Consider the following 26,998-nt stretch of genomic DNA (forward strand, 5'->3'; position numbering starts at 1 on the left):
AGGAGATAAGATGATTTAATTGGGTGTCATGCAGCGACTTGCTTTGCCCTATGAAACGTGTAGTAGTATGCCAGGGAAGAGATAATTGCTGCAAAAGGTAAATAGAACGTAGGGCTATTATTCAGCAGGGGTTTCACTCTCCCATGAAGCCACCTGACTGGTTTAGGGAAGCCGGCCTTGCTTATTAGACTGTTCCCAGCCAGCTGGTTTGGCGGTGCGTGGGAATGTGTGGCGGGTCCTATGCATGAGGCTGGGCCGCTGTGGATTGTGGATGCCCGGGAATATGAATCCCCTCCTCCTCTCCTCGCCAGCTTGCTGCTTGGCTGGACATAGACAGGGCATTGTTCTTGGTTGAGCAATTCCACCGCAGGGCTGCCGAAGGCCTGGCAGTCTCAAGCCAGACAGGGGCTCAAAGCTGCTGCTTCAAACCACATTTGGACATTTTTAAGGACACAGAAGAACTCAAAATAGTGCTAAGTGATCAGGATCGGGTGGGTGGGAATGCCCTCACTTCTGCGCTGCATGCAGAGGGCCTCAAGGACTGGGTGATTCAATGCAAAACGCCAAATCTGGCACAACTGCAAGAGCTTGCATTGGCGGGATGAGGTTCTTTTTGGTGTGGGCTGTGCTAGATGAGGGTCATACAAGGGTTGCAAGTCTGTCTAGTGGGAAGGGCATTGTGTGGGAGGGCAAACAGACCTGGGTTCAGTTGCTGTTTCTACTATATTGTGCACATAAAACTTGGGACCAGACATTTAGGCCTCATCCAGATTAATGTCTGCAAACCAGACATCTTGTCTCTCCCAGGGCTGCTCTCTCTTTTCTGTCTAGCTGCACTGATAACAATGTGATGATCTGGAGTGGAGTGCCTCATTTGTTGGAGCCCTCATCTGTGGCTTGCTTAACATGATTGGATTCACAGGAGTTTTTCCACTGTAGTTTGGCCATGGCTTCCCTACAAAGTACGCTGTATGCCCATGCTCTGAAACCCATGCACCAGGAGTCATTGCGTATGTGTGTTGCGTTCTAATTCCTTCTGTACAGGAATGTTATACCTTACGAAGAATCTCTTAAGTGTGGTCCAGGCTTTTCCCTCTAAAATGTCTGTAATCCAATGAAAGAACATAAACCCGGGGTGTGTGTGTGTGTGTGTGTGTGTGTGTGTGTGTGTGTGTGTGTGTGTTTTAATCAGTCTTGGGTTGTTCTTGAGTTTGTATGACACAGACCTCCATCCCTCTCCTACATCGACCTGAAATTCTTTCCTTGTTTTTTCATCTCTTAGGGCTAAAAGAGGGGAAGCACTCCAAGAGTGCAAATCTGGGCATTTTATTCTTTCTAGATCTGACAACATGCCAGCTTGTCTTTTGGTGGTCTCGCTTGATACCCTATCAAGGGTTTCGGTTGATGTTATTTTCCAGGGTTTTTTGAACTGAGCTGTGTTTGAGGAAGGGAGAATCCTGGTTCTTCTAGGTACTGAGCCCTGATCTGAGTGAGCAAATGGGATGTATCTAGTTGTGCTGTTTTCTACGTGCTTCTTCCTGGTCACATTAAAGAACTCCCCTGCCCAGATTATGTGAGTTGAAATTGTCTGTACACAGAGGAGAGATCTGTTGAAATACAGCAGCTGCCTCCCTGCTGCAGCCCCTCCAGATGCAATAGTGGGCCAGCCGGCTGGTCATTCAATTCCCTGCCCCTTTATTCTGCCCACATTGCTAGTTAGTTAACAAAGGCAATGCAGGAGCAGCTGGAGGAAACCCCTACACAGCTCTGGGGCATGCTGTCACTTCAGGAGCTTATTTTTTTTAGTATGCAGTTGCTTGGGTTGAATGTGCCTGCACTGAGAGTACTGTAGTCTGGAAACTACAGTGGGCTTATGGATTCTGGGTTATCATGCTGCCGCATGGAACTTCTGGACCCATAAGTAGGAGCTTTGTGAAACCAGAGCTGGTGCATATTCCCAGATGTTGAATGGCATTATCATACATTCATTTAGTCTGGATTGATGGAGTCAGAATAGATTTTTAAAGATGGTAAAACATGTTCTTTTGATTTTGGGTTAGAGCCATAGTAAACTCTTGTCATTACAGTGCCTTGCAGAGAGTTGTGGCCTAGGGTGGCTGATGCCTTTGGGAGGGAAAGGAGGTACATTTCTGTCCTTTCCCTTTCAGATACAGTCCTGGTGGCACAGCCCCTATCTCCAGGGTGCATGTAGGCTGTACAGAGTGGTGACTCCCTTGTAATTGAGAATCTTATTCTCTCCTGTCTGGTGCTGGGACTTGGTGCTGCTGTCTCCAGATGCTGTATAATGAGGCTGTGTATAGTATGTGAATGCACTTTGCAAGCGCACAAATTGTTAGTGGGTGCAGAATTCTATACTCAAGCAGAATCTTGGCTTTCATTTTTAAAAATAGGTTTCTACTTCTTAGGCCAACAAAGATTGCCTAGAAAATGTAACTTAGGTCTGAGGAAAGTCCAGTGAAATTTCAAGACCCAGTGGTCAGGAAGCTTTGGTGCCTTGTATAGAGGTGTATCCCTCCCATGAGTAGGAGTAAATTGTGCAAGAAGGGCAAGCATATGCAAATGTGCTCATTTTGCATACTTATGTACAAGTCATAGTGTTCAGCTTTTCTTGGCTTAGAATTTAGTGTACTTTGGCACGGAATTTTAATTTTTTTTTTTTTTGCACAGAGTATATGCAGCCTGACTTACACAAGCCTGCCAAAAAGGGCCTGAAATCACTCAACCACACCCTACATGGTAACCAAAATCTGTGGGTGGTACACATATCCCGTGCTGTCTGAGCATTCAGGGAAGATTGGGAATTATGGAAGTTTTTCCATAGACTTCTTTCTTTCCCTCTGGGGATATTTGTTTTTTGTGTTATATTTTTTATTTGTACTTTAAATGTTCCTGTGTAAGCCTTTACATCTCTTCAAAGAGGCAGACAGTGCAATGGATGCTTTTGCAGTAGGTCAGTGGTTTTCAAAGTTTTTGCCTTTAAGACATTCTTTCCGGACCAATGTGTTTGTTGAGGAATCCCCATGTATCTGTCATGGAACCTCTGCATGCTGCAAGGGATTCAGTGGGGTGTCCTGGGGTGCACAATATATTTGCATGGGGGGCATTGGGTAAGCCTGTTGAGCCTCATCATTTTGCATCAATTGGGACTATATTGTAGATCACACTCAATACTCCCTTTGTAATGAGCAATTGTAGGGATAATTGGTAGCAGTGTGCACAGTGGCTTTCAGAAAAGCATTACCGATCTACTTAGTGAGGATTCTCTAGGCCAGGGGTGCCCAAACCCCGGCCCTGGGGCCACTTGCGGCCCTTGAGGCCTCTCAATGCGGCCCTCAGGGAGCCCACAGTCTCCAATGAGACTCTGGCCCTCTGGAGATTTGTTGGAGCCCACACTGGCTGACACAACTGCTCTCACTGTGAGTGTGGCTGTTTGACCTCTCACGTGAGCTGTGGGATCTTTCCACTGCTTCTTGTTTCACATCTGTGATGCAGTAGCAGCAGCAAAGGAAAGGCCAGCCTTGCTTTGTGCAAGGCCTTTTATAGGCCTTGAGCTAGGTATTGGTATTGGCAACCTTCAGTCTCGAAATGCGCTCTGAAAGGTGGTTCTGGCACAGCGTCTAGTGTGGGTGAAAAGGCCAATCCGGGAGTGACAATCCCTTCCACACCGAGAGCAAGTGCAGTCTGTCCCTGGTCTGTCTCCCCGGCTATGGGCCTTCCTTCTTTGCCTCTTAGCCTCAGACTGTTGGCAAAGTGTCTCTTCAAACTGGGAAAGGCCATGCTGCTCTTCAAACTGGGAAAGGCCTTGAGCTATTCATTCATTAATATAAGTTCATCTTTAATATATTCATTTATGTAAACTTATGTAAATTTATTCAAATTTTAAATGTAAATTAATTCTTTTTTTCTCTGGCCCCCGACACAGCGTCAGAGAGATGATGTGTCCCTCCTGCCAAAAACTTTGGACACCCCTGCTCTAGACTTATCTGGAAGTAATAGAATTTAAAAACCACTGTAGCAGAGTCTTGAATGATATGGGCCAAAAAGGTTGTTTAATGTTGTCACTAGAATGGGGAACCACTGTGTCTCCTCTTCTGGATCCCTATGTTGTAGCCAGGTGATATGTCTTTGGAGAGTCTTTGATTTTCTTGTAGCTTGTGTTAGGATGAGCTGTGTAGAATTATGGCACTCTCTGAGAATTATACTCCCATTTTTCTCCATTGTACCATATCTCATGCAGGTGAACATCGTTCCCTCCTGCTGGTGATTCTGGCTTGAAATACATTTACTTTAGTAGCAGTTGTGTCACTCAGAAGTAATCAAGACAGGGAAATGTTTTCTTTTTGCAAGTGTCGAGGAAATGGCTCCTTGCTTCAGATAGCAAGGATGCATTTACAAGCGTTCTTCCAAGTTGGAAGATCTGTGGGGAAAGAGGTGTTCTTGCTTCAGGAGTGGCCTGTACAGTGACTGAAGATTGGAATAAATTACCAGAGTTCTGGCTCATAGTTTCTGCCACCCCCAGTGTTAGACAGAACCTGTGAGTCCTGGCTTCCAAATCAGATTCAGTTGGTCCCTGGGAGCTTTGCCAAACAAGGGATTCTGATAGGTTTTGTTCATAGTTTCATTTGAAAGGAAAAGAAGCAATTACATTCCACGTGTGTTATTCAAAGTGTTATTGTATTGCCAACTGGTAAGGTCAAAGTACCATTGTCAAATGTGCCTTTTTCCAGAAGCATGGTTGTCCCTCCACAGTCTTCTTCCTGTTGATGACCTCCTACCCCTGGAGTACACATGTTACATGCCTGTGCTGCTGTTACTGCTAGATGATGCAAACTTCATTATAGAACCTAGCCATCCTTGAAGATTGTTCTGGCCTCCACTGGTGTCTGAAATCATAGTAGTGTCTCTTGCCAAGAATACAAGAATTGACCATCCCTTTTCAAAGCCAAAAGCTTCAGGGAAAACATGGGTTTTGAGTAATGAATTGCTATTGTAGGAGGGACAGGATAAAAATGTTTTGCTCCTTTTGAATACCAGGTTCTGACTGTACATTGAATCCTGGCATTACTGAAGGTATCACTATGTGGGAGGCTTTATTTCTGAGCCGTTTGGTGGAAATCTTTTTCTGTGAGGGACGAAACCCTAAGATGTGGAAAGTCAGATGTGAAAAAGTTGCAAAAGCCGTGGTGGGTCATCAGGGACAAGGAACATTTTAAGGAAACTACAGTACTAGGTTTTGATGTAATATAACTCCTAAATGACTTACTGCCCAGTCCTAAGCTGACTGGCACAGCCAGGCTGCATGACCTGTGCTGCATCCAGTGCAGTTTAGGAGCAGTCTGGAGGTCTCCCTTACCTCTAGTAAAACCTCAGCTGTCCCAAATAGGTTTCTTGGATGAGCGTCAGCTGTATAGCTGGCCCAAATCTGGGAAGCTCTGTGTAGGGCTGCCTGCCTGGAGAAGGGGGTTTGGATGCAGTGTGTGCCACTGCTGCTGAACCCACCCCCTCCTGGGTCTGATCCTCTCCCTGTTCCACCCCTCTACTTCTGAACCACCCTTCCGCCACCCCCTGCGCCACCTGGTGCAAACGTACCAGTACTAGCTTGTATGGGATGCAGCTCTGCTGAACTGGCATGGGACTTCATGCCAGCCCAGCCGACTGTCAAATAGCCACAACCATGCCTTATGGCACATATGCAACACTCTTGAGCTGGTGTGGTTGCTGCCACACCTGCTCAGCTCTAGGTTTAGATCACTCTTTTACTTGTCAGGTGCAGGGTTCTGATCCTAATAGAGTACTTTGGGCCTGCTTTTTGTGTGTGTCTTCCTTTACCTCTTTTGCTTTACGCCCCTGTCTAGATTAAAGAGCTCATGATGGCCTTCTAAATGAGAGGTCTTTACCTAGTCATCCTCTGTTTTAGGGGTAGGGGCAGGTCTCCAGCTCAATAAAAACTACTTTACATGGTTGGGGGTTTACTGCTTGTCTTACCGTGAGCACCATGGTGTGAATTGGTGTGAGATCTGTTTGTAAATATACGGGAGACACAGTGGACATGCCCTGGGATAATTGTGAATGGCTGCATCTCTTTAATATGAGTTTTCAAAGGCTTATGAGTCTCTTTCTAGCATTATGATGTTCTCTATTTGTATCCATAATGGAGACTCTGGAAATATGTCCTCCGCATTAAAACATGAAGTGGTCCCAAAAGAATGTTTGGTGGCTTGACACTTATGCAAAGAGGTTTTACAAGCTATAGGAAACACATTCATTCCTAAGGCAAGGACCAATGTGAAATGGCTCAAAGATAGATAGATCTGCATGGTTATGACTTTTCTGCATAAACTGCCTGTCTAAGCAGTGTCTTCTCTAGCAAAAAAAAAAAAGGTCCCAATTAAGGAGTATCTTAGAATGATCAAAGGTTACTACAGAGTTTTTTGGAGGCGCCTATTGATATGACCATACTAGCTATGATGAAACCATCATGGCAGATCCAACTGAAAACAGCCTTTGGAGCTACACTGGATAACTGGGTTGTAGAGTACATGTGCAATGCTCCTTTTGTTTGTTTGCATATTGAGAAGATGAGTTAATTTCTGGTGTTGCTCAACGGTGAAGCAGAGGAACAGAGAAGTTTGGAATATAAGCAGCTTTTTGGGGGGTACATTTTAATGCCTCCCTTCCTCCAAGAGCTCAGGGTGATGTACATAGTTCCTTCATTCCTTTTGTTCTCACAACAAGCCTGTGACGTAGGTTATGCCGAGGGATAGTGACTGGGCCAAAGTCACCCAGGAAGCTTCATGGCTGAATGGGCTTTTGAACTTGGTCCATCCAGGTCTAAGTCTAATATCATCACTATACTTGCTCTCTTTTGAACGTGGGAAAGATTTTTCTGCAACTCCTTTAGGGATCTGGTCATTTTAGAGAATTGAGAGAATTTAGAGCAGTGTTTCCTCAAACAGTGGGTCGGGACCCACTAGGTGGGTCGCGAGCCAATTTCAGGTGGGTCCCCATTCATTTCAATATTTCATTTTGAATATATTAGACTTCATGCTACCATGGTATGTGGCTGCATTTGGGGAAATTTCCCCTGGGGGCTGGGGATAAGAATAGGCCCTCAGTTTGGCTGTACTTGTCGTAAGAGGCAACTAAACAGCCACCGGGTAGATGGGGCTTGTCAGCTTGGGAAGGCAGCTCATCTGTGAGAAGGAAAACTCTGATCCCAAACCTCCACTGCCTTGTGGCTACATCCAGTTATGGGAAAGGCTTCAGGAGTCAACCTCGAGGCAAAATCCGGAGCCGGAGTCCCTGAGGCAGTTCATGGCTGAACACAGTCACGTTCTGGCAACTCCTGCGACGCCACTGGAACCAGCCGTATTGGCCTTTGCCTTTCCATTGGACCATTTCAGCGACGTGGAGAGGGGGGATTTGCTGCATGGGTAACAGCCTATCCTCCATACCTACTTTACCCAGGCTTCGCGCACTGGAGAGGACACTCTGTTCCAGAACCACCATTCAGTGCGTGACACCATAGTCTTCCAAGACTGAAGGATGCCAACAATGAAGATGCTTTAAACAATGATAGTCAATGGGACTTACTCCTGGGTCAGTGCGTGTAGGATTGCAGCCTAGGATTGTTAAAAATAATCCTGCTTGATGATGTTGCCTCCTGTCATGACATCACTTACGGTGGGTCCTCACAGGTTCTCATTCTAAAAAGTCGGTCCCAGTGCTAAATGTGTGAGAACCACTGATTTAGAGAATTATGAGAACCTGTCACATAGCTGGTGTCACTTTAGCCAACTTTGGAAGTGGCCAGTGGATCTTTGATTTTGTGAACTATACTAAAATAACCCATTCCTGCCTATTTGTTTCTGCCACTACAAATGCCTAATGTGCAAAGTGAATGGTTACATCCAAAATATGTTTAGTTATTGGTATCTGATTCCTCTGGGGGCTGGGGATAAGAATAGGCCCTCAGTTTGGCTGTACTTGTCGTAAGAGGCAACTAAACAGCCACCGGGTAGATGGGACTCATCAGCCTGGGAAGGCAGCTCATCTGAGAGAAGGAAAACTCTGATCCCAAACCTCCACTGCCTTGTGGCTACATCCAGTTATGGAAAAGGCTTCAGGAGTCAACCTCGAGGCAAAATCCGGAGCCGGAGTCCCTGAGGCAGTTCATGGCTGAACACAGTCACGTTCTAGCAACTCCTGCGACGCCGCTGGAACCAACCGTATTGGCCTCTGCCTTTCCATTGGACCATTTCAGCGAGGTAGAGAGGAGGGATTTGCTGCATGGGTAACAGCCTATCCTCCATACCTACTTTACCCAGGCTTCACGAACTGGAGAGGACACTCTGTTCCAGAACCACCATTCAGAGCGTGATACTATAGTCTTCCGAGACTGAAGGATGCCAACAAAAATTGGTATCTGAACAGCAAGTTATTGTGAAGAGCAAAATGGAAAGCTAGATTGCTGTTGTAGAGAATTATATACCCTTAAAGAAAATCTTTGACAAAGGAAAATACATAAAATATTATGTGAACATAAGAAGACCCCCGCTGGACCAGGCCAAAGGCCCATCTAGTACAGCTTCCAGTATCTCACAGTGGCCCACCAAATGCTTCAAGGAGCACACAAGACAAGAAGACACCACCTGCATCCTGGTGCCCTCCCCTGCATCTGTCATTCTGAGGTAACCTACTTCTAAAATCAGGAGCTTGCACATACCTACAAGGACTTGTAACTCGTGATGGACTTTTGCCCAGAAATTTGTCTAATCCCCTCCTAAAGGCATCAAGGCGAGATGCCATCAACACTTCTGTGACAGGGAGTTCCACAGACTAATTACACGCTGGGTAAAGAAATATTTTCTTTTGTCTGTCTTAATTCTTCCAACAGTCAATTTTGGCAGATGTCCTCTGATTCTGGTGTTATGTGAAAGGGAAAAGAGCATCCCACTGCTCTATCCATCTCCTGCATAATTTTGTATGTCTCAATCATGTCTCCCCTCAGGTGCCTCTTTTCTAGACTGAAGAGCCCCAAATGCTTTAACCTTTCTTCATAAGGGAGGTGCCCCAGCCCAGTAATCATTTTGGTTGCTCTCTTCTGCAGCTCTTCCATTTCCACTACAGGTCCAGCCTATTTATACATGGATTTTTTATACACTGATTTGACTCAACATGAATGTCCCCTGCAAATGAGAAGGAATGTGCTGATCCCTGGAGAAGGGGAAAAATGCATCCCTTTAAAATCAGTTTTAAAAACTGAACAGTCATTTAACAATAGACTCCTTAATATGAGAGAGAGAGAGAGAGAGAGAGAGAGAGAGAGAGAGAGAGAAGGCAGCTGGGTGACAATCTATCAGTCCTTCTCTCTCCAGGCAACCCCTCCCTTCTCCCTGAGCACATGAAAGAAAGGTGATCACTTTGTATTGGTGAAGGGAGGGGCTGAGTGAAGTTGCTTTCTAAGCTCTTGGAGGAGTACTGATAGATGAATTGTCTTCTTAATGACTCTTATCACATCACAAAGGTCAGCAAGGCTGTTTTTAAATCACCAGAGCAACAAAACTTTGTTTTTTAAATTGATTTGTTATAGTGCCCATCCAGGTGAGTGCTTGGAATGGAACCCAAGCGAATAATGATGCTCAACCTGTATATCTTTTGAAATGTGGCAACCAGAACTGGGCACAATACTCCAGGTGTGGCCTTACCATCCATTTGTACAATGACATTGTAATATTAGCCATCTTATTCTCAATACCTTTTCTAATGATCCCAAGCATGGAATAAACCTTCTTTACTGCCGCTGCACATTGGATCAATTCTTTCATTGAACTGTCCACCAGCACTTCAAAATCTCTCCCCTGATCGATACAGGCAACTCAGAACCCATTAGTTTAGTCTATATGTAAAGTTTTGATTCTTTGCCCCAATGTGCATGACTTCACATTTACTTATATTGAAACACATGTGCTGTTTTGCTGCCCATTCTCCCAGTTTGGAGAGATTTTTCTGGAGCTCTTTGCAATCTTTTCTGGTCTTCACCACTCAGAAAAGTTTGTTGTTGACCGCAAACTTGGCCACCTTGCTGCTTAGCCCTGTCTCCAGGTCATTTATGAACAGGTTGAACATTTATGAACATGACTGGTCCCTGGACAGGTCCTTGGGGCACACCACTTTTCATCTCTCTCCATTGTGAAAATTGCCCATCGACACATACTCTCTGCTCTCTGGTCCTCAGCCAGTTCCTAATCCAGGAGATGACCTGCCCTCTAATTCCCTGACTGTGGGGTTTCCTCAGCAGCCTTTGGTGACGGACCGTATCAGATGCGTTCTGAAAGTCCAGATAGATAATATCCACAGGTTCTACTGCATCCACATGCCTGTTGACCTTTTCAAAGAATTCTGAAAGGTTCATGAGGCAAGACTTACCGTTACAGAAGCCATGCTGATTCTACCTCAGCAAGGCTTGTTCATCTATGTGTTTTAAGATTTTCTGTTTGATGAGGCATTCTACCGTCTTACCCGGGGCAGACATTAGGCTGACCTGCCTATAGTTTCCCAGGTCCCTCTCCTTCCTTTTTAAAAGAGGGGTGTGGCATTTGCTATCCTCCAATCCTCTGGCATCATGGCTGTTTTAAGGAGCAAGTTGCATATTTTAATCAAGAGATTGGCTACTACTTATTCTACTTGCTCAGAATAAGCTTAGAGTACAACCCAGGAGCTACAGAAGGAGGCAAGGGAAATGGAGGACATTCAGGCAGAAGCATTTTCTTTTACAGAGTGTCAAGAAAGGGTCTAAAATACTTTCAACCACAAGGATGCATTTATTTATTTAGAATATTTCTGTACCCTTTCTAACCAAAAATTGTCACAAAGTGGTTTACGTTCCTGAATGAATGAATGAATAAACGGGTTCCAAAAGGCTCACAATTGAATTACCAAAAAGGATTCAGAAGAAACAGCTGCCCCTCTTGATCCCACAACAGCATATCTTCTAGTGACTGTACCATTAGAAAAGATGCTATGCTGAGGTGAAGAGGGATAGTTACTCTCCTCCTGCTAAATGTATGAGGAGAACCACTTTAAAAGGCACCTCTTTCCCAAGTGAACTGGGGTAGATGCCTTTTTGAAAGAAAAGGGGGGAGAGTAATTTTTTCCTTATTTATTTATTTATTTTTAACACACACAGACATACAAACATATAACATACATTTAGGAATGCTAAAATACCATATACCATTACTCATTAATCATACTGTATCTCCTAATCTACTACTAATCTGCTTCTGCCTCTTATTAGTTTATCCATTATATAATATATACTAAATTTTCCCTAATGCCCTGTACTATATTTTCTAAATTTTCAACTTTCTATCAAACATCAACTTACTTCAATTATTAATATTAAAACAAAATAATCTACTTACCTTGTATTGGCAACCTTCAGTCTCGAAAGACTATGGTATCGCGTTCTGAAAGGTGGTTCTGGCACAGCGTCTAGTGTGGCTGAAAAGGCCAATCCGGGAGTGACAATCCCTTCCACACCGGGAGCAAGTGCAGTCTGTCCCTGGTCTGTCTCCCTGGCTATGGGCCTTCCTTCTTTGCCTCTTAGCCTCAGACTGTTGGCAAAGTGTCTCTTCAAACTGGGAAAGGCCATGCTGCACAGCCTGCCTCCAAGCGGGCCGCTCAGAGGCCAGGGTTTCCCACTTGTTGAGGTCCATCCCTAAGGCCTTCAGATCCCTCTTGCAGATGTCCTTGTATCGCAGCTGTGGTCTACCTGTAGGGCGCTTTCCTTGCACGAGTTCTCCATAGAGGAGATTCTTTGGGATCCGGCCATCATCCATTCTCACGACATGACCAAGCCAACGCAGGCGTCTCTGTTTCAGCAGTGAATACATGCTAGGGATTCCAGCACGTTCCAGGACTGTGTTGTTTGGAACTTTGTCCTGCCAGGTGATGCCGATAATGCGTCGGAGGCAGCGCATGTGGAAAGCACTCAGTTTCCTCACAATTCTTCCACCTACTTCTAACTCTTCTACTCATTTATATATCAAATATAATAGATTTTTCCTAATTCCCTATAATATCTTTTCTAAATAATCACTTTTTGTCATCTCAACTAGTTCAATTACTCATTAATATCAAATAATAATAATCTAATTTCCAAATTGTAATAAAACCAACAATCTCTTATAATATGTTCTTTACCATTCTCCAATCTAATTCTCCAATCTGATTACATTTTTGTTTCTTTTAACATAATAACCACCTATAAAACAATTCATCCACACGCTAACATTTCCAGCTATTTTTTCTAATTCATTCTAATTCATATATATCAATTTCGTATATATTTGTTTTTTAAGTAAATTTAAACCAGTTATTAACTAAATAAAATCCTCCAATTTTCTTTAACCCTCAGGTTTCTTTATCTTTCTTTCCATTTTTTCTCCTGTAATAACTTTAATAATTTATCTCCATAACAGAATCCAATAAGCCCACACTTTCTTGTATAAAGTATGTTCATTCTTCCAATTAACTGGGATATGTTTTCTTCTTCTTGTTCCAACAAATTTTGTATTTTGTGCACCCGTGTTACTCTGTCCATCTTCTCTATTTCAATCTCCATCAGTGTCCCCTCTAAATCCTGTTGATTTTCCACTCTTCTAATTTCTGTATCCACTCTTCTGATGATGATTTCATCCCTCACCATCATCTTTTCCACTTTCTCCTTCTGTTTATCTTCTGTTTTCTTCACATCTTCCAATTGCTCCTTGCACACATCTATCTGTTGAGAGAGAGTCTTTAAACTGGCTTGAATCTGCAAGTACCAACTCAACTGCTGTCTTCTCATTGTGAGCAATTTTTCCAAATTTTTGAGGATCATTTGAGTCCAAATATCTGGAATGGGCTCCATCTTGCAATTTCTCTCTAACCCACAAGATGCCCACAGCGTATTATTCTCCTTACTTCTATCACATGTTTTTTTCAGTCAGGCATTCTTTGAATTTTTCTTACAGATAACAATGTAAAAAACAAAATGAAAGAAACAGTCTCAAGGAGACAAAACTCTTTCAAGTCTAATAATGTCCACAAGTAATTCTGGATTTTAGTCCACACACCAAATTATATTTATAATTATAATCCATGACCGATTTATTCCACTACAATGATAAAGAGCACTTTCAACATCCTTAAAAAGTTTCTCATTAACACCTTCAGTGTGTCCAGTGCTTTTAGCCAAATCAGTCAATCAAAACTGGGGACAATATTAACACATACTTATCTTAAATTTTCATCTTAAACTTTATGCTTCATGCTTTTTCTTCCATATGGTATCTTAGCATGGAGCCAGCAGCTTGATTGCAGACAGTGCACTTCCCCCAATACTGTCCCTGACTATTAGGTTTCCGAGAAGAAAGCCCCCCCCCCCAGGTCGGGCTTTCAAAATCTCTGGTACCTGCACTGTGGAAAGATCTTATCTCTCCTGATAAAGATCTTCAGATCCTCTTCAGACCTACAGTTTTGGGGGAAAACAGACTGTCTCTCAGGAGACCCTGGAGACATGTCTGTTCATCCACTGTTGCTCCTCCTTCTCCAAAAGGGGGGAGGGTAATGATGGGCACAGTCCTAACCCACTTTCCAGCACTGACATAATGGCAATGCAACTCTGAGGTCAGGGAACAAACATTCCCTTACTTTGAGGAAGTCTCCATGAGTACCACCGAACTGCAGGAATCAGCACACATCCCATTGGCACAGCTATGCCAGTGCTGGAAAGTTGGTTAGGGTATGGGCCGATGTCTGATAAAATTCTCTGAGAAAATATTGCACTTGTTCAAAAATCATCTAGTTGTAGCTGATCTAGTAATCAGTCCTTAATTACAGGGTCTGATACCTTTGGGTTAGATGCACTGAAAGGAGTGTGTGTGTGTGTGTGTGTGTGTGTGTGTGTGTGTGTGTGTGTGTGTGTGTGTGTGTGTTTTAAAGAAAAACACTAGGATTCTGTGCCAAGGCCAAATCCTGTGCCAGGAAAGCAGAATCCTGCTTGCATATTTACATACAGTAATCCATATTTGCATAAAGTTATATATTTTGCTGAGTTTTGGATAACTGTTCTATTATTTGTGCAGAGGAGCAAGGAAATAATGCAAGGCACTAAATACTGAATTTTGCAGACCAAATTCTTACCTTGAGTGGTACTTGCTCAGAGTGCTGGCCCAAGGAGCCTCAAATTTGTTTTTGAGGACATTTTAAATGGGTAGCTTATTCTACCCAAATCGTAGAATGGGATAAAAGTACCTATATCGCTATTTATAAAATCCTTATGTTTCTCTCACCTATTTTTATTTCTGCAAGGGTAGAGCAGGTGTTATACTTCTCTGGAAGATGGGAACTCTGTATCTCATAAAATCCTGGCCTCTATCTAGGTTCAGTTCTGGTCTTTGGATATAAGGTTCAGAGCCGACATTGAGTGCTGTGCTATAGAAGTGGTGCCGTCTGTGTTTGAGTGCTCCTGCAAGAATGCTGAAAAGCTTATATGTGATGGAATGTTGGCTGAAGAGATTGTTGAGTGTGTGCAGAGCTGTGAGTTTCAGGTTTTTGTGAGTGCAAAGGGATGCATTGTGAGAGCACATTCCACTGAATCAGACTTGATTCTTTGCGTTGGAAAGGAGGAAATTGTGGGATTATGCTGTATGTGTGTTAGGACTGTATTCAGCAGCTTACTAGCTGGTTGTATTGCGCTCTAGTGAAATTGTGTGTGCACATGCCCTTATGTAGCCTTTTGCTTTTGTAAGCAGGCTGATGTTCAGTTGCAAGGTGTGGTGCTTGTGTGTTTTGGAACTGAGCATACAATATAGGGCTGCGTAGGATCTCTGGCTTTGTGAGGTCCATGAGTATGCATGCTGCGCATGCAAGTGGGCTGGAAATACCAACCAATGCTGCTTCATATTGTACGTGATGAGAGATTTGTAGCAATTGCAGAAAGGTGCATGTGTGCACTCGCAGATACTAGAAGTCATTTTTCTGCAGCATTTGTTGGTTATGTTGTCAAAGTGGTGTGGATAGTGTACGCGACAGCACTGCAGGTTCATTCTGAGTGTAGGGTGTCTAATACAGTGTGTGTGCAAGGGGTTACTGGGAGCACATTTTGCTGCAGTACTGTTGCTGGCTTCAAGTGCCGACAGAGTAAGGGGCAGCGGGGGGGGGGGGAGGCATTGTTTGGGACTGATCTGTGTGCTGGGCACGCACTCTGTTACAAGTGGGTCTCTAGAAAATGGCTGAGAGTGAGTGAAACGCCTGGGCCCCAGCTCCTTCCATCTTCTCTCTGCTCTGAGCGGGGAGAGATTTCAGCCTGCATCCTCTTCCCCAGCTGCATTTCCCTCCTTATCTAGGACTGGAGCGCTAGTCGTGCCTCTTGAACCAGGCAAAGTTTCTTTGGGAAAGGCTGTCTCTTGTTTTTACTGTTTCAGAGGGTGCTCAAGCACCTCACTCATATGGCAGGCAGAGATGGGTGCCGTGGCTCTTTTCCCTAATCTAGGCCCCTCAGCTTAGCTAGGGTGATTTACTAATGGGTTCCTCCCACCCACTCATACCCACACATTTCAGGGATGTGATGGGCTACAGGCAGGAGTCTTCCCTCTTCTTTGTGCCAGTCCTGTTCTTCCATTGTGAGACGGGGGGGGGGGGAATCTGGTAACACTCTGCCTTTGCATATGTTCTTCTTAAATATTAGCCCCCCCCCTGTGCAGGACTGTGGAATCTGAAGCTGCCTTTAGCTAGCCTTTGTGGGGGGAGTCATTGGGGTGGATCTTCATATCCTCTGACTGTTGTGTATTGGGAGCTCTAGTAGGGAGAGAGTTTGGGAAGAGTATTCAGGGATCCTGCTTGACTGCTATAATCCCCAGATGCTTTTTGCCTTCATTGACATAGCCAGTGGTCCCATGAACTGCCACTGGTCTCCTGTGGACCTACGACATGAGGTCCCTGTCTATATAGTATTACGACAAGGTTTTGAACCAGGGTTTGTGTGTGTTTAGGCACTGAAATAGTAGACTTAACTGGTCTAGTAAGGGTTGGTAGAGATCAATTTTATAGATCAACCATGGCCAACTTTTTCAGCATGAGTTAGCTTGTCTTTAGAAACCTATTTGGAACTGAATTTCTTCCGCTTGATAGTGATGTTATGCTCCTGGGTAACTTAGGTGGGAAGGCTCTGGGAGCCTCGATAGAGCACAGTGAGGCCTCAGGCTATCTTCATGCACATGTGTGTGTCCATGTATGCAAATCTGACAGGAAAGAAGTGGTGCACTGGAGACTTAGGGAGTGGCAGGAACTCAGTGGTAGAATACCTGCTTTGCATGTAGGAAGGTCCCTGATGGAATTTCTGGCATCTCCAGGTAATGCTGAGAAAGACATCTGTCTTCCGTGCTAGAGACCTGTAGCCTGTCAGTGGAGTTAACTCAGAGGTACACGGAACAATGGTCATCTGGTACACGGCAGCTTCATAAGATCAGAAGGGTCCACCTGTGGTGGAAACAGGTGGCAGCTACCAGTTGCCCATCTGTAATGCTAACTGCTGATGAATGCAGGTTTAGCTTTGATGTTGCATATGTCTCTGCATTGATCCCTCTGTGTAATTGGTGATGCTTTTTCACGCAACTTGAGGTAAAGGACTAAGAGAAGAGACCACTTTCTACAACTCCAGAATTATGCAAAGTGTTCCCTCTCCCCCCCTCACTCTTGCTGGGGCTCCTCATACCTTTTGACCTTCAGCAGTGAAACCTGACAGTGGACATTGGGCCATGTAGAGTTATGCTCAAGCCAGAACTTGCGCTAAGCCAGTTTGGCCTCTGTGGCTTGTGAGAATACTGGCCAGTTCTTTCATCTGTAAGCGCCTGTTGCCTTATGCCCAAACTGCATCTCTTTAACTTACTGCCTGATGTGGCTTTACAGATTCCTCTGCGGCACATCAGTTGTCTTTCCAACTTTGGGGTGGTTATATGTTCTAGGGCCTAACAATAGTAACTATTAACTATACCACAGTTGATCTTTATTCCTTTTCTTTTAAAGAAAGATCTGTCATGGGCCTGTGGACAAAACTTGTGATGGCAAAGTCTGCCCTCAGTCTTTGCTGTGGTATTTTAAATACAGCACACTCGGGCTTTGCTGTGAAGCAGACCACAGGTCAACAGAAATCAGTGGGGGGGAATTGAAGTGAACAGAAAGGCAGAAGATACCGTTCTGATCTCTTTATTTGTGGGAAAGAGTTGGGCATGAAGGTAAAGCATAAGTATTGTTCATCTGAATCAGGCTGGTCTTGAACAGTGGCTAGATGCCTTTGGAAGCTCATGGCATGAAAATAGTCATTTCTTTATTACCTCTCCCCCAACCCCTGCCCTAACCCCAGCAGCTTGGTTACATGAAGGGTTTCATTGAGCTGTCGTGACTAATTGCTGTTGATAGATCTCTTCATCTTTGCTGGGGTGGTGTTATGCTGTTCTGACTGCTGTGCTGGCCCTAACCAATCTCCTTCTCTCTCCCTGCAGTCATACAGTGCTTGGATGGAGACAAGCCCTGTGAGAATGGTGGGACCTGTGTTGTTTACTCCAATGGGATTGCAGCCTGCATGTAAGTGATTTTTCTGTGCAACTTTGGGCTTGTGGTTTCAGCAACATTTTCTGCATTGGACCAGCTTGGGACATTGGAGGGTTGGATAACACAGGCCTACAAACCTGAGGGTCAGAAAAGTTTTTCCCAAACTTTATGATGGTTTGATATGAATTTGGGGTGCCGATTCCAAAAATGGCATCCGTTTTGCCCTATCACGTCTAGTTTTGGACACACCACATAGTCTCTTTAGCAAATGGTTCAAGCAGCTTCCTCATGAGGAAGCCATGGTGTAGGCTTCCTCATGAGGAAGCTGCTTGAACCATTTGCTAAAGAGACTATGTGGTGTGTCCAAAACTAGACGTGATAGGGCAAAACGGATGCCATTTTTGGAATCGGCACACCAAATATAGCCAGGAATTGGCGTAACTTTTAAGGAAGCAGAATGTGTGCTGGCCTGTGTAATTGCTCACAAAGGAAAGGCTAGTGCTGCAGCTTGGGAGTGGTAAAGCTGTAGTGAACTTTTTTGACTTGAATGCGAGAGAAATAAATTCTGTTTGTGGGGTTCTATGTAACATGGGGAAAACGGGGCATAGACACTTTATAAGCTGCAGTTTTGAGATCTTAGCAACTCTTTGGAAAAGGAATGCATATTGTTGTATTCTGGACAAGATTCTGTATCAGAGGCTGGAGGCCTCTTTCCAGTTCTTCCAGGTTAGGCCTGTTAGAACCAAAAGGTATTCCTGCTGACTGGTAGAAATGGGCTTCCATAATATTCTTCTGACAGCTCTTCAACAAGGACATTGTTTGCTACAGGGCATCTGAGTTATTTGATCGCCGCGTCAGACTGCAGCCTAGTGTAGTGGGTAGAGTGCTGGACTTGGAGTGGGGAAAGGGAAATGTGAATCCTTTAATTGTAAATTGTTTTAGGAGATCTTGGTCCAGCTCTAAACTGCCTCACAGGGTTGTTGTGGGAGGGAATGGAATAGGCACCCTTGACTCTTTGGAGGAAGAATGGGATCAAAATGGGATAAACATTTGTAATAGGGTCAAGAAAGGGAAGAACCAACTTCCTAGTCAAGAGTACAGCAGTACAGGCTTATCAGGTGTTAAGGACCAAGGATAGATGAGGTATAGATCTGTGATCAGAGCTCCCTATTTTTTCAGTTTTACCCAGAAGCAGCCACAAATTCTCCAAATTGAATCAGAAGTGGCACTGGGGATAAAAACAAAACAAAACCTTTTCCCCATGTTATTTCCCAGTCTATATTGTATGTCCCCTTGAAGTTGCTATCAGCCCCACAGCAAAAAAATGTACAGCTAATAAGAGCTGGGGCAGTATTAGATTGAGAATGGATTAATTCCCCCCCCCCCATAGCACTGCTGCACTGATCAAACTAGGAACTCCTTGGCAGCTGCTCTTAGGCAAAAATGGAAACATTGGGCGATTCTATTGTAGATTATCTACCTCTTGTGGGTACTGACTCAGTGAGAGATCCTTTGTGAGGTGGTACATGTGTCTTGTTGGGAAGTTGTAATGGGGAATGGTTAGTATGAATGCTGCTGGTCTCCATCAGTTTCAGAGCCACTAAGAGGTCTTGTCCCCTTGACAAAGTGGTGTTTTGACAGGCACCTTACTGAAGATAGAAGAGCACTCTTGATTCCAGGTTTGTTGTAGGTGAAACCAGTAGTGTTTAGAGCTGATTTGTCTTTACCTTTGCAGTGCAGTTACTGCTTTTCTGTGGTTGGGCCCCATGCTGTTTTGGTAACATTTGAAAGGGGGAGACTACCTAGGATCAGTGGATGTCCTGCTGTGGTTTCAGTAGGAGGCTGCATTTGTGCCTATGGCTTCCTGTTGCTAGCCTGGTCACATGGACTAAAGCTTTCTGGTTCTATAGACCTGGACTTGGCTGGACCAGGGATTCTGCTCTGGCCTCCTTCAGTTGCTTCTGCCAGTGGCAGGTGTAAGAGGGAGTGCAACAAGTTCCTTGCTTGGCCTGGTGCAGCCTGTGTTGGAATTCAGGACAGGTGGATCTGCCTGCAGCTGCCACGCCCAGAACAGGTGAATCACTGGGAGGCCCGACACCTGGCCTGGATCTCTGGATGGGATGAGATAGGACAAGGAAATGCAACCATCAGCTGTATGCCCTGATCTGGAGTCTGATGCCAGAGCTCCGCCATCCAACACTGCAGTGGGCATTTAGCCAAGGTCTCCAGGGTCCAGTGAAATTAGTGGGGTCTCTGGAGAGCGCTGCATGTGTTCTGCTGGGGGCTTAGGAGAGAAGAAGAAAAGGGAAGGGAGTTCTTGGCAGCATGGTTTGAAACCTGTTGGACAGGTTGGGTGGAGAGGCCTGGGAGTGCCCTGAGCTGAAGGGAAAATGCTCTCCTCCCCTTCCTCCTCTCCCCTAAACACCTGCAGAGGCCTCTTAAGGGGCGGTCACCTTTTGGCTTCTGTGGGTTCTGCTATGTCAAGTTGGGGAGAATGGACAATGGGTGGCTCTCATTCTGGTTTGGCCTCCCCCCCCCCCCCGTTTTGTGGCTTGTGTTTTAAAGAAGAAGGTGGGGCTTGGATTAGGGCTCTGTCACACTTGCTTCAAAAAAAGATGTGAATAAACCTGTTTGGGAAATGAAAGGTGTAGCTGCCATAAAGGGAGTACAAGAAGGAAAATAGAATGTTTCTGAAATTGGTGGTGGGGAGGGAAAACTGGGCTAGCATGGAAATGGCTTGGTCTGAGAGGTGGGAGGGGAGAAGACTGAAAATGTACACCGTTTTGTAATGTGGAAAGTACAGAACATAGCATCTATTAGTGGATTTGATCATTGTACACAAGATTGTGTAGTATGTACTTTAGTTCTTAAAAAGAGTATATGTTAAGGTGACCATATACAAAGTGGGACAGAACTCTTGAGATTTAACAGTTATGTGTAACTGCATAAAAAGAGTACTTTGACAAGTGCAGGAGTGATAGAAGCTGCACTTGCTAAAATTCTCTCTACTACCTCAAAGTACAGAAAACTTGTCTTTGTCTTGCATCCGGCTGCCTTAGTGTTTCTTATCCTCATGGAGGGAAACGGGAAAAAAACTCTGAAAATGGGGCCCCCATTTCTACTAAGTGCTTCAAAGTTGGGATTTGGATTTGTGCTCAGCACAACTTTCTCTGACAGCCTTTGGTACTTGTTTTCTTGTCCCTCTGTGTCTATTGCTTAACCAGTTCCAGTCACAAAGAGAAAATTCAATATTCTGGAGGGGGAAAAAAGCTTCTCGGGCTTGTTGCCAGAACAAACATGCCAATTTAATCTATGCAAACTGTGTATTTATTCTAATTGCCAAAATGAGGTTTGCCAGGTTTTGTAGTTCTGGATTTCTGTATCCCTTGTGATATATGACGGATAGTGTGCTGTACTCCAGTAACCTTTTACTGAAGATTTGCGTGAAGCATGAGAAGGCCTGGTTCTTAGGTTGCAATCCTTACACTTGCCTTTCTGAGAGTAAGCCTCATGGAACATAATAGGGATTCCTTCTGAGTAAGCATGTGTGGGGTTGCACTGTTAGGCTATGATGATGTCTTCTTTTTTAGAAGTAAATCCTACTCAGCTCAGTAGGGCTTGCTTCTAAGTAAGGTAGTCGCAGGTACAGGGGCTGTAGAATCTCATTAATTCACCTTTCTCCCAGGATAGGGGTCTGAACCCTTGTGTCTACAGCCTGTGGTTTCATGATACTGTCAGATCGTAGTATGTGACATTAATGCACTGTAGATTCTGGAATCGGTACAGTTTTTCTGTCAGTTTGACGATTTAGTGCTAATTCTTTGGGGAAATGCCTTTCATGCAGTTGTTTTTAATTGGGGCCTTTAGTTGGAATGTGTCTGTCTCACAAGCTAGAATATTTAGGTTCATGGTATTCTTGATCCTCTTGACTGTCTTATGTTGTTTATGAGCTAAAAATGTCCAGAATGGATTCCAGGTAACAATTGCATAGGAGTGTAATGTTTCATTTTACTTCTGCAGTCAACTTAAAGGGGGTTCATGTGATTAAAAGTCGAGTTCTAATATTCCCAGTATTCCTTTCTGCAACAAACCATAGCATCTTTCTTTGTATTGGAGCATGAGGAGACCTGTTCAGGACCAGATCTACCTTGGGATGTTGCTTTGTGGTTATGCTTTGATTTCCTGGGAGTCCATGCTTGTGTGGCTAATCCTGGGGCCAAATCAGATACAAGGGGTCATCATTCGCATCCCTTCCTCAGTTGCATTGAAGGTGCACTGAATCCCCCATCTTCTCATGCCTAATCTCCCCATAGTCCATTGCTCTAAACATTTTTGTCTCTTTGGTAGCTCAAAACTGAAAGTGAGATGGTAATGGGAGAAAAAATGGTTGGAGCAGCAATCTGAAAGGCGGAGGGGGAGGATTCAGCACTCCTGAATCATGTGCTCTTTTTAATGTTAAATGTTTTTTTTTTTTTTATAATGCTTGATGCTTAATGCTTTTTAATGTTAAAACAAGCCCATTGCTCTGCCCTCTTTTTTTAATATAAGAACAGGGTTGACATGGGAAAAGCAACCTGTCTCCAGCCAGCACTGTCATTTCTAGTTTGGTCCTTTACTGTCTCATTGGAATCCCAGTCCAGTGACTTGTATGGTGGTGGTCCTTTATTGTTGGAAACATTGTGTCGTTGTTGGCACTTCCCTGTTCTTCACTCTGTCAGGGTTGTTGGTACCCCAAGCTGACAGAGTCCCAGGCAGCGAGAGTACAGAGCAGTTTACTCCTTAGTTTCTGATGTTGCAGCCCAACTAGGGGTCATGATATTTGAAGGCTTAGTGCAGTTTCAGACATTGCACAGAAACCCAAGCAGGGAATGAGTCACTTGCCTGTCCTCTTGCTTGTGCTTCTTGTGTAACATGCAGAGGTTCACCCCCATGGTGAAAACCAGGAATCTCACACTTGTGGCAGAGCCTGCGCATCTCACAACAAGGCAGATGTGTAAATTCTCCCCCTGAGCATTAAGCACACACAAAGAATGTGAGAGGTACTTCTTTCTGAGTTTCCCTTATTTTGTTTGCTTCCTTTATTGGGAGCCTGGACATGTAGGGAGAGTTTGAGAAAGCATGAACGTTAGCTAGGAGCTCTTCAGCCCCTAGAAATGTTTAGAATCACAGTAGTGGGCTCTCTTGTGCACTCTATCTGTAGCAGAATCCTTATCTGCTTTGCAGTGGGTTATGGCAACAGCAGTGTTGGAGCAAGGTGTGTTGTTATTCCCATTGTTGGAATTATATTTCTAATGCCAGTCCTATAAGTGACTGCAGCTGCCTTTGAAATGGGAAGCAGGATAAGGGAATACAGCAGTGCCCTCCTCCCCAACACCTCAGTTGAGTTTCTGGAATAAACCCAGCAGCCCGTGGAAGAATGGGGTAGACTGGAAGAATTCCTGTGTTTGGTTCCTTTCTGCCCCACTTCTGCTCCTGCCATGCTGCTGACCTTATACAAGTTTTCTTTGGAGAACTGGGGTGGGAAAATTGGTAGTTTTCCCTGCTTGGGAGGGTGTGTGAGTATGTGCTGCCTGTAGGGCCCTGAGAAGGCCTCAGTCATTCAATTCTGGCATAGGGCAGCAGATCTGCGACTGCCACCCATGCAGCCCTGGGGTAAGGGCTGAGTCACAGAGTGTTGAGCGATGTGCGCAGACACAGTTGGTGATTCAGAGCCCCAGGGGAGAGGTATAGAAACCCAGCTCTCCTCCCCGGATGTGAGCAGGCAGGGACTTGGTGCCAGGGCTTGGCTCCCACTGCTGAGAGGCCTTTCTTCCTTGGGGCATCTAGCCACCCCAAGTTGGTGAGATTGTCCTCATATTGCCCCAGGGCAAGAAGGAGTGTTCAGTACATTAACAGGGCCCTACTTGTCAGTAAAGAGAGATGCTTTGTTGCAGGTCAGGGTTCTCTCTCTGTGCCTGTGGCAGTGGCCCACAATAAGACGCAAGACTCTGTCCAGCAACTACAGGTTCCTGCCACTTAGACAAATGGACTGAGACATGGAGAAATAAATTCAGGTTTGCTAGGCCTGAGATTTTATGTGGCTGTTTTTTACTATCTTTCTAAGGGTCAGGCGTTACCAGATCCTCCTGGGATAGCTTGTATTTAATTATGAGTGAATGAATTAAAGCTGCTTCATGGAATCGAAATTGTGGCTCATACTTCTGCCATAAAGCAGAAAAATGAACCTCCCAGCACTTCCCCCCACTTCATCTCTTCTTTAGCATAGAAAACTGCCAATCAAAAGACATCTTGCACTCACTAAGTCTTCCTTTCTGAGTGCTATAAACTTGGCCCATTTGGAAAAAGGCGTGCATGCTTGCTACAGTCTGTTAACAAATTAATAAGCACTTGGCTCATTGGATGCTTCTGAGTTCTGCCAGCCTGGTGCAGGATTTCATAGGCACACATGCATGTAGCTCTTGGCTGCCTGTGCACCTTGATGCATACTTGTCTCTATGTTGCCAGAAGCATGGACTGAGAAAGAAAGCTGAGAAATAGGCTCCTTTGTTGGTGATCTGTGAGAAGCTGTTGCTGTTCCATATACCTTGTGCACTTAACTTTGGGAGTTGAGGACACCCTGGGTCTGTGTGGGCCTGAAATGGCTTTGAATTGGGGACTAGGCCTACCATGGTTTGTGTGGGACATGAGGGAGCCACTGCAAAACTAAGGGTGCAATCCTACCCTGTGCTGGAACAGGCAAGCCAAGAGGCTTGAGCTGTATCCAGCGCAGGATGAGGGGCCCAAGATGGCTCAGCCAGAGGCAAGGGGAAACTTTCCCCTATGGGTCTTCTCTCTTTTCCCCTATGGGTCTTCTCAGACTTGTGCCACCTCCTGAGGGGTGGTACAAGTCAAAGGAGAGCGGAGTGACTTGAAGCTGCTCCGATCCCCCCCCCCCCCGGAACAGGGGTTGGGATCTGCATAACTGCTGGATCCCAGCCCTGCCTCCTGCTCCCCGCCCGCCTGCCCCTGGGGCCTCCCACTGCCCAGGAACACCTCCCTCCCGCCCGCTGCAGAGCCTTGCAGAGGAAGCCGCCATGGAGGCTGGATTCAGCCTCCGTGTGTTGGCACACCTCTGTGCACTGACGCGGCTTACTCCTGAGGAGGCACAAATGTACCTTATGGCACATTTGTGACCCTCTTGGGCAGGCGCAAGGGACTTGTGCCGACCCATGGGTGCTTCAGGATTGCGCCCTAAGCGGAGGAGCTGACATGGCTTGAAAATCAGACCCCTTTTGAGGGTGGAAACAAAGTTTGTTGAAGAAACAAACATATTTTGTTCCCAATGCTTGCTTGGGTGGATATTTGAATGTCGTAGCATGAGTTTTGGCCAGAAACCAATATGCCTCTGGATGCTTCTACAAACAGGGTTTAGCCTTATTTCAGAATTAAGCAACACAAAGTTTGAGTGACCAACACTTTTATAGTAATTCGGTTATTAAAGGACAAATGACTTGTGAGTTATGGCTATTGAGTAGTCATTGTTATTGACCAATTGATCTAAACATGCATACAATCTAAAAGTCCAGCATTTGACTCTTCAATCCTGCTGTTTCTCAGCTGTACTTTACTAGATTCCTGCACTTCCTGCCTGCCTCTGTATAGCTGGCCGGCTGCCTTTCTCATCGACTGCTGCAGGCTGGGAGGCAGCAGCCTCCACAGACTCTGCCAAAATCTTCTCAGCTTTCAGGCACAGCAGTCCACGTGTTTCAGACCACTCTTTCCTCTGTCCTCAGCTCCTAGTTTTCAATAGTCCCTTTTCTCTGAATTCTTGGGTTTCCATGGCAACTGGAACTAGTCAGCAGCCTAACTTTTAGTTGGCCACTCCTTATACAAGGTGGACTATGCATGCTTTAGATTTGGGCTGCAGAGAAGCTTTGGTCAGTTGACAAATCCCTGAGTGTGATGGGGGTTTGGACTGGCCGACTGTCTTTCTCATAGGACAGTAAGTAGGTTCTATGCAGTTGGTTTGAATGTTCCCTGTCTGATCCCTCTTTGGACTGGAAGGCCCCGACTGTTGTCTCAGCTGGTGCCCAGGACTTGCTGTTCAGGCTCGGGCAGAAGAACAAACAAGCTTTCTGTGTTGCCATGACAGTGGCAAGTGGGGGTGGGGGAAGAGGGGTCTGGGGAGATTGCATTTACAGGGCGGACCTTCGAGTCTGGATCAGGAGGCCCCTTGACAGACTCTAAGATGGCCAGGGATTAGGGAAGGGAGCTATGCGATCCCCACACCAGCTCTACTTGTGGAACATCACCTTCCTGTCACACTTGGAACCAAGTTCGCAGAGAGCCTCTGTTTGCAGTAGGCTGCTGGATCCTGCCTGAGTGAACTTGAGATTTGAAAGCTGAAGAGAGACAAGGGAAAAGTTCACCTGAATTTCTCTCTGTCCTTTCTTCTCTCATGTCCAGGTGGTTTCAATCTTACTGCATTTCAGATTGGATTATTCTTCTGTTGGTGCTAAGTGACCACTGTCATTACTATGTTACTGGGCCCCCTTTGTTTGGGGGCCCATAGAAAATTCTCCCCACTTTTCTTAGAGTATTGTGTGTGTGTGTGTGTGTGTGTGTGTGTGTGTGTGTGTTGCTCTCAAACAGTTGAGTGAGAGCAGGATGGAGCAAATGGCTGTTTGGGCAACCAGAAGGGTGCCCCAAATTCCCACTCAGTCTAATTGTTAGCAGACTGCTAACCCTTGTTCATTCAGTGTGGCTTGGCTTAACATTTTGGGCTGGCATTGAGAAAGTTGGGGCCTGAGGAACATGAAATTAGAGGCAATTGCAACCCTCTGACAATTTGAATTTCTGATTTAGATTAAACCGTTTATACTTTTATCCAGAACTGTGATTTAACAAATAAAAACAAGAAGTTGAACAATTAAAATCTTGAGATTATCAGGATTCTCTGAGAACTGCCAGATTTAGTATACATAGACATGCTGCAGTTTTTGGTGTGCAAAGAATTTGTGTCTGCTCTAACCTTGCATTCTGCCTCTTAACAATACTATATGTAACAAAAGAAGCCATCAGGAGTAATTATAGATAAACTGGGCACCTTGACTGTCTCACTTCAGTGTCACTCTGACTTGAGCTCTGCTTCAGAGCCATATGAATGACTTTCAACATTTTGGCCTTGCCTGATGAAGTAGAGCTGAATTGCTTGCCATCAGAACCATCCTTAAGCCAGATTCAATTTGCAACTTTCACCAGTGTTTTGCAACAAGCTCTGCTGACGAAATCATATACTGGGTGGAGAAAAAAGTCTTTTCTTAGATCTGCCTGGAATTTGCTGGTAAGAGGAAATGGTTAGTTGGAACCTGACAGAAAGCCAATGTTTAAGATATCTATT

At 44.9% G+C, this 26,998-nt stretch overlaps 1 protein-coding gene across 2 annotated transcripts in view; it reads left to right on the top strand.

Moving 5' to 3' along the window:
- Positions 1 to 26,998, top strand: part of NOTCH3 (notch receptor 3) — a 67,066-nt gene that overhangs the window by 1,672 nt on the left and 38,396 nt on the right. For both annotated transcript variants that reach the window (XM_066613334.1, XM_066613335.1), the window contains exon 2: positions 17,571 to 17,652. In XM_066613334.1, the coding sequence (XP_066469431.1) occupies positions 17,571 to 17,652 (82 nt within the window). The remainder of the gene's footprint in view (positions 1 to 17,570; positions 17,653 to 26,998) is intronic.

Source organism: Tiliqua scincoides, chromosome 2 (assembly GCF_035046505.1).
Source record: "Tiliqua scincoides isolate rTilSci1 chromosome 2, rTilSci1.hap2, whole genome shotgun sequence".
NCBI classification, from domain to species: Eukaryota; Metazoa; Chordata; class Lepidosauria; order Squamata; family Scincidae; genus Tiliqua; species Tiliqua scincoides.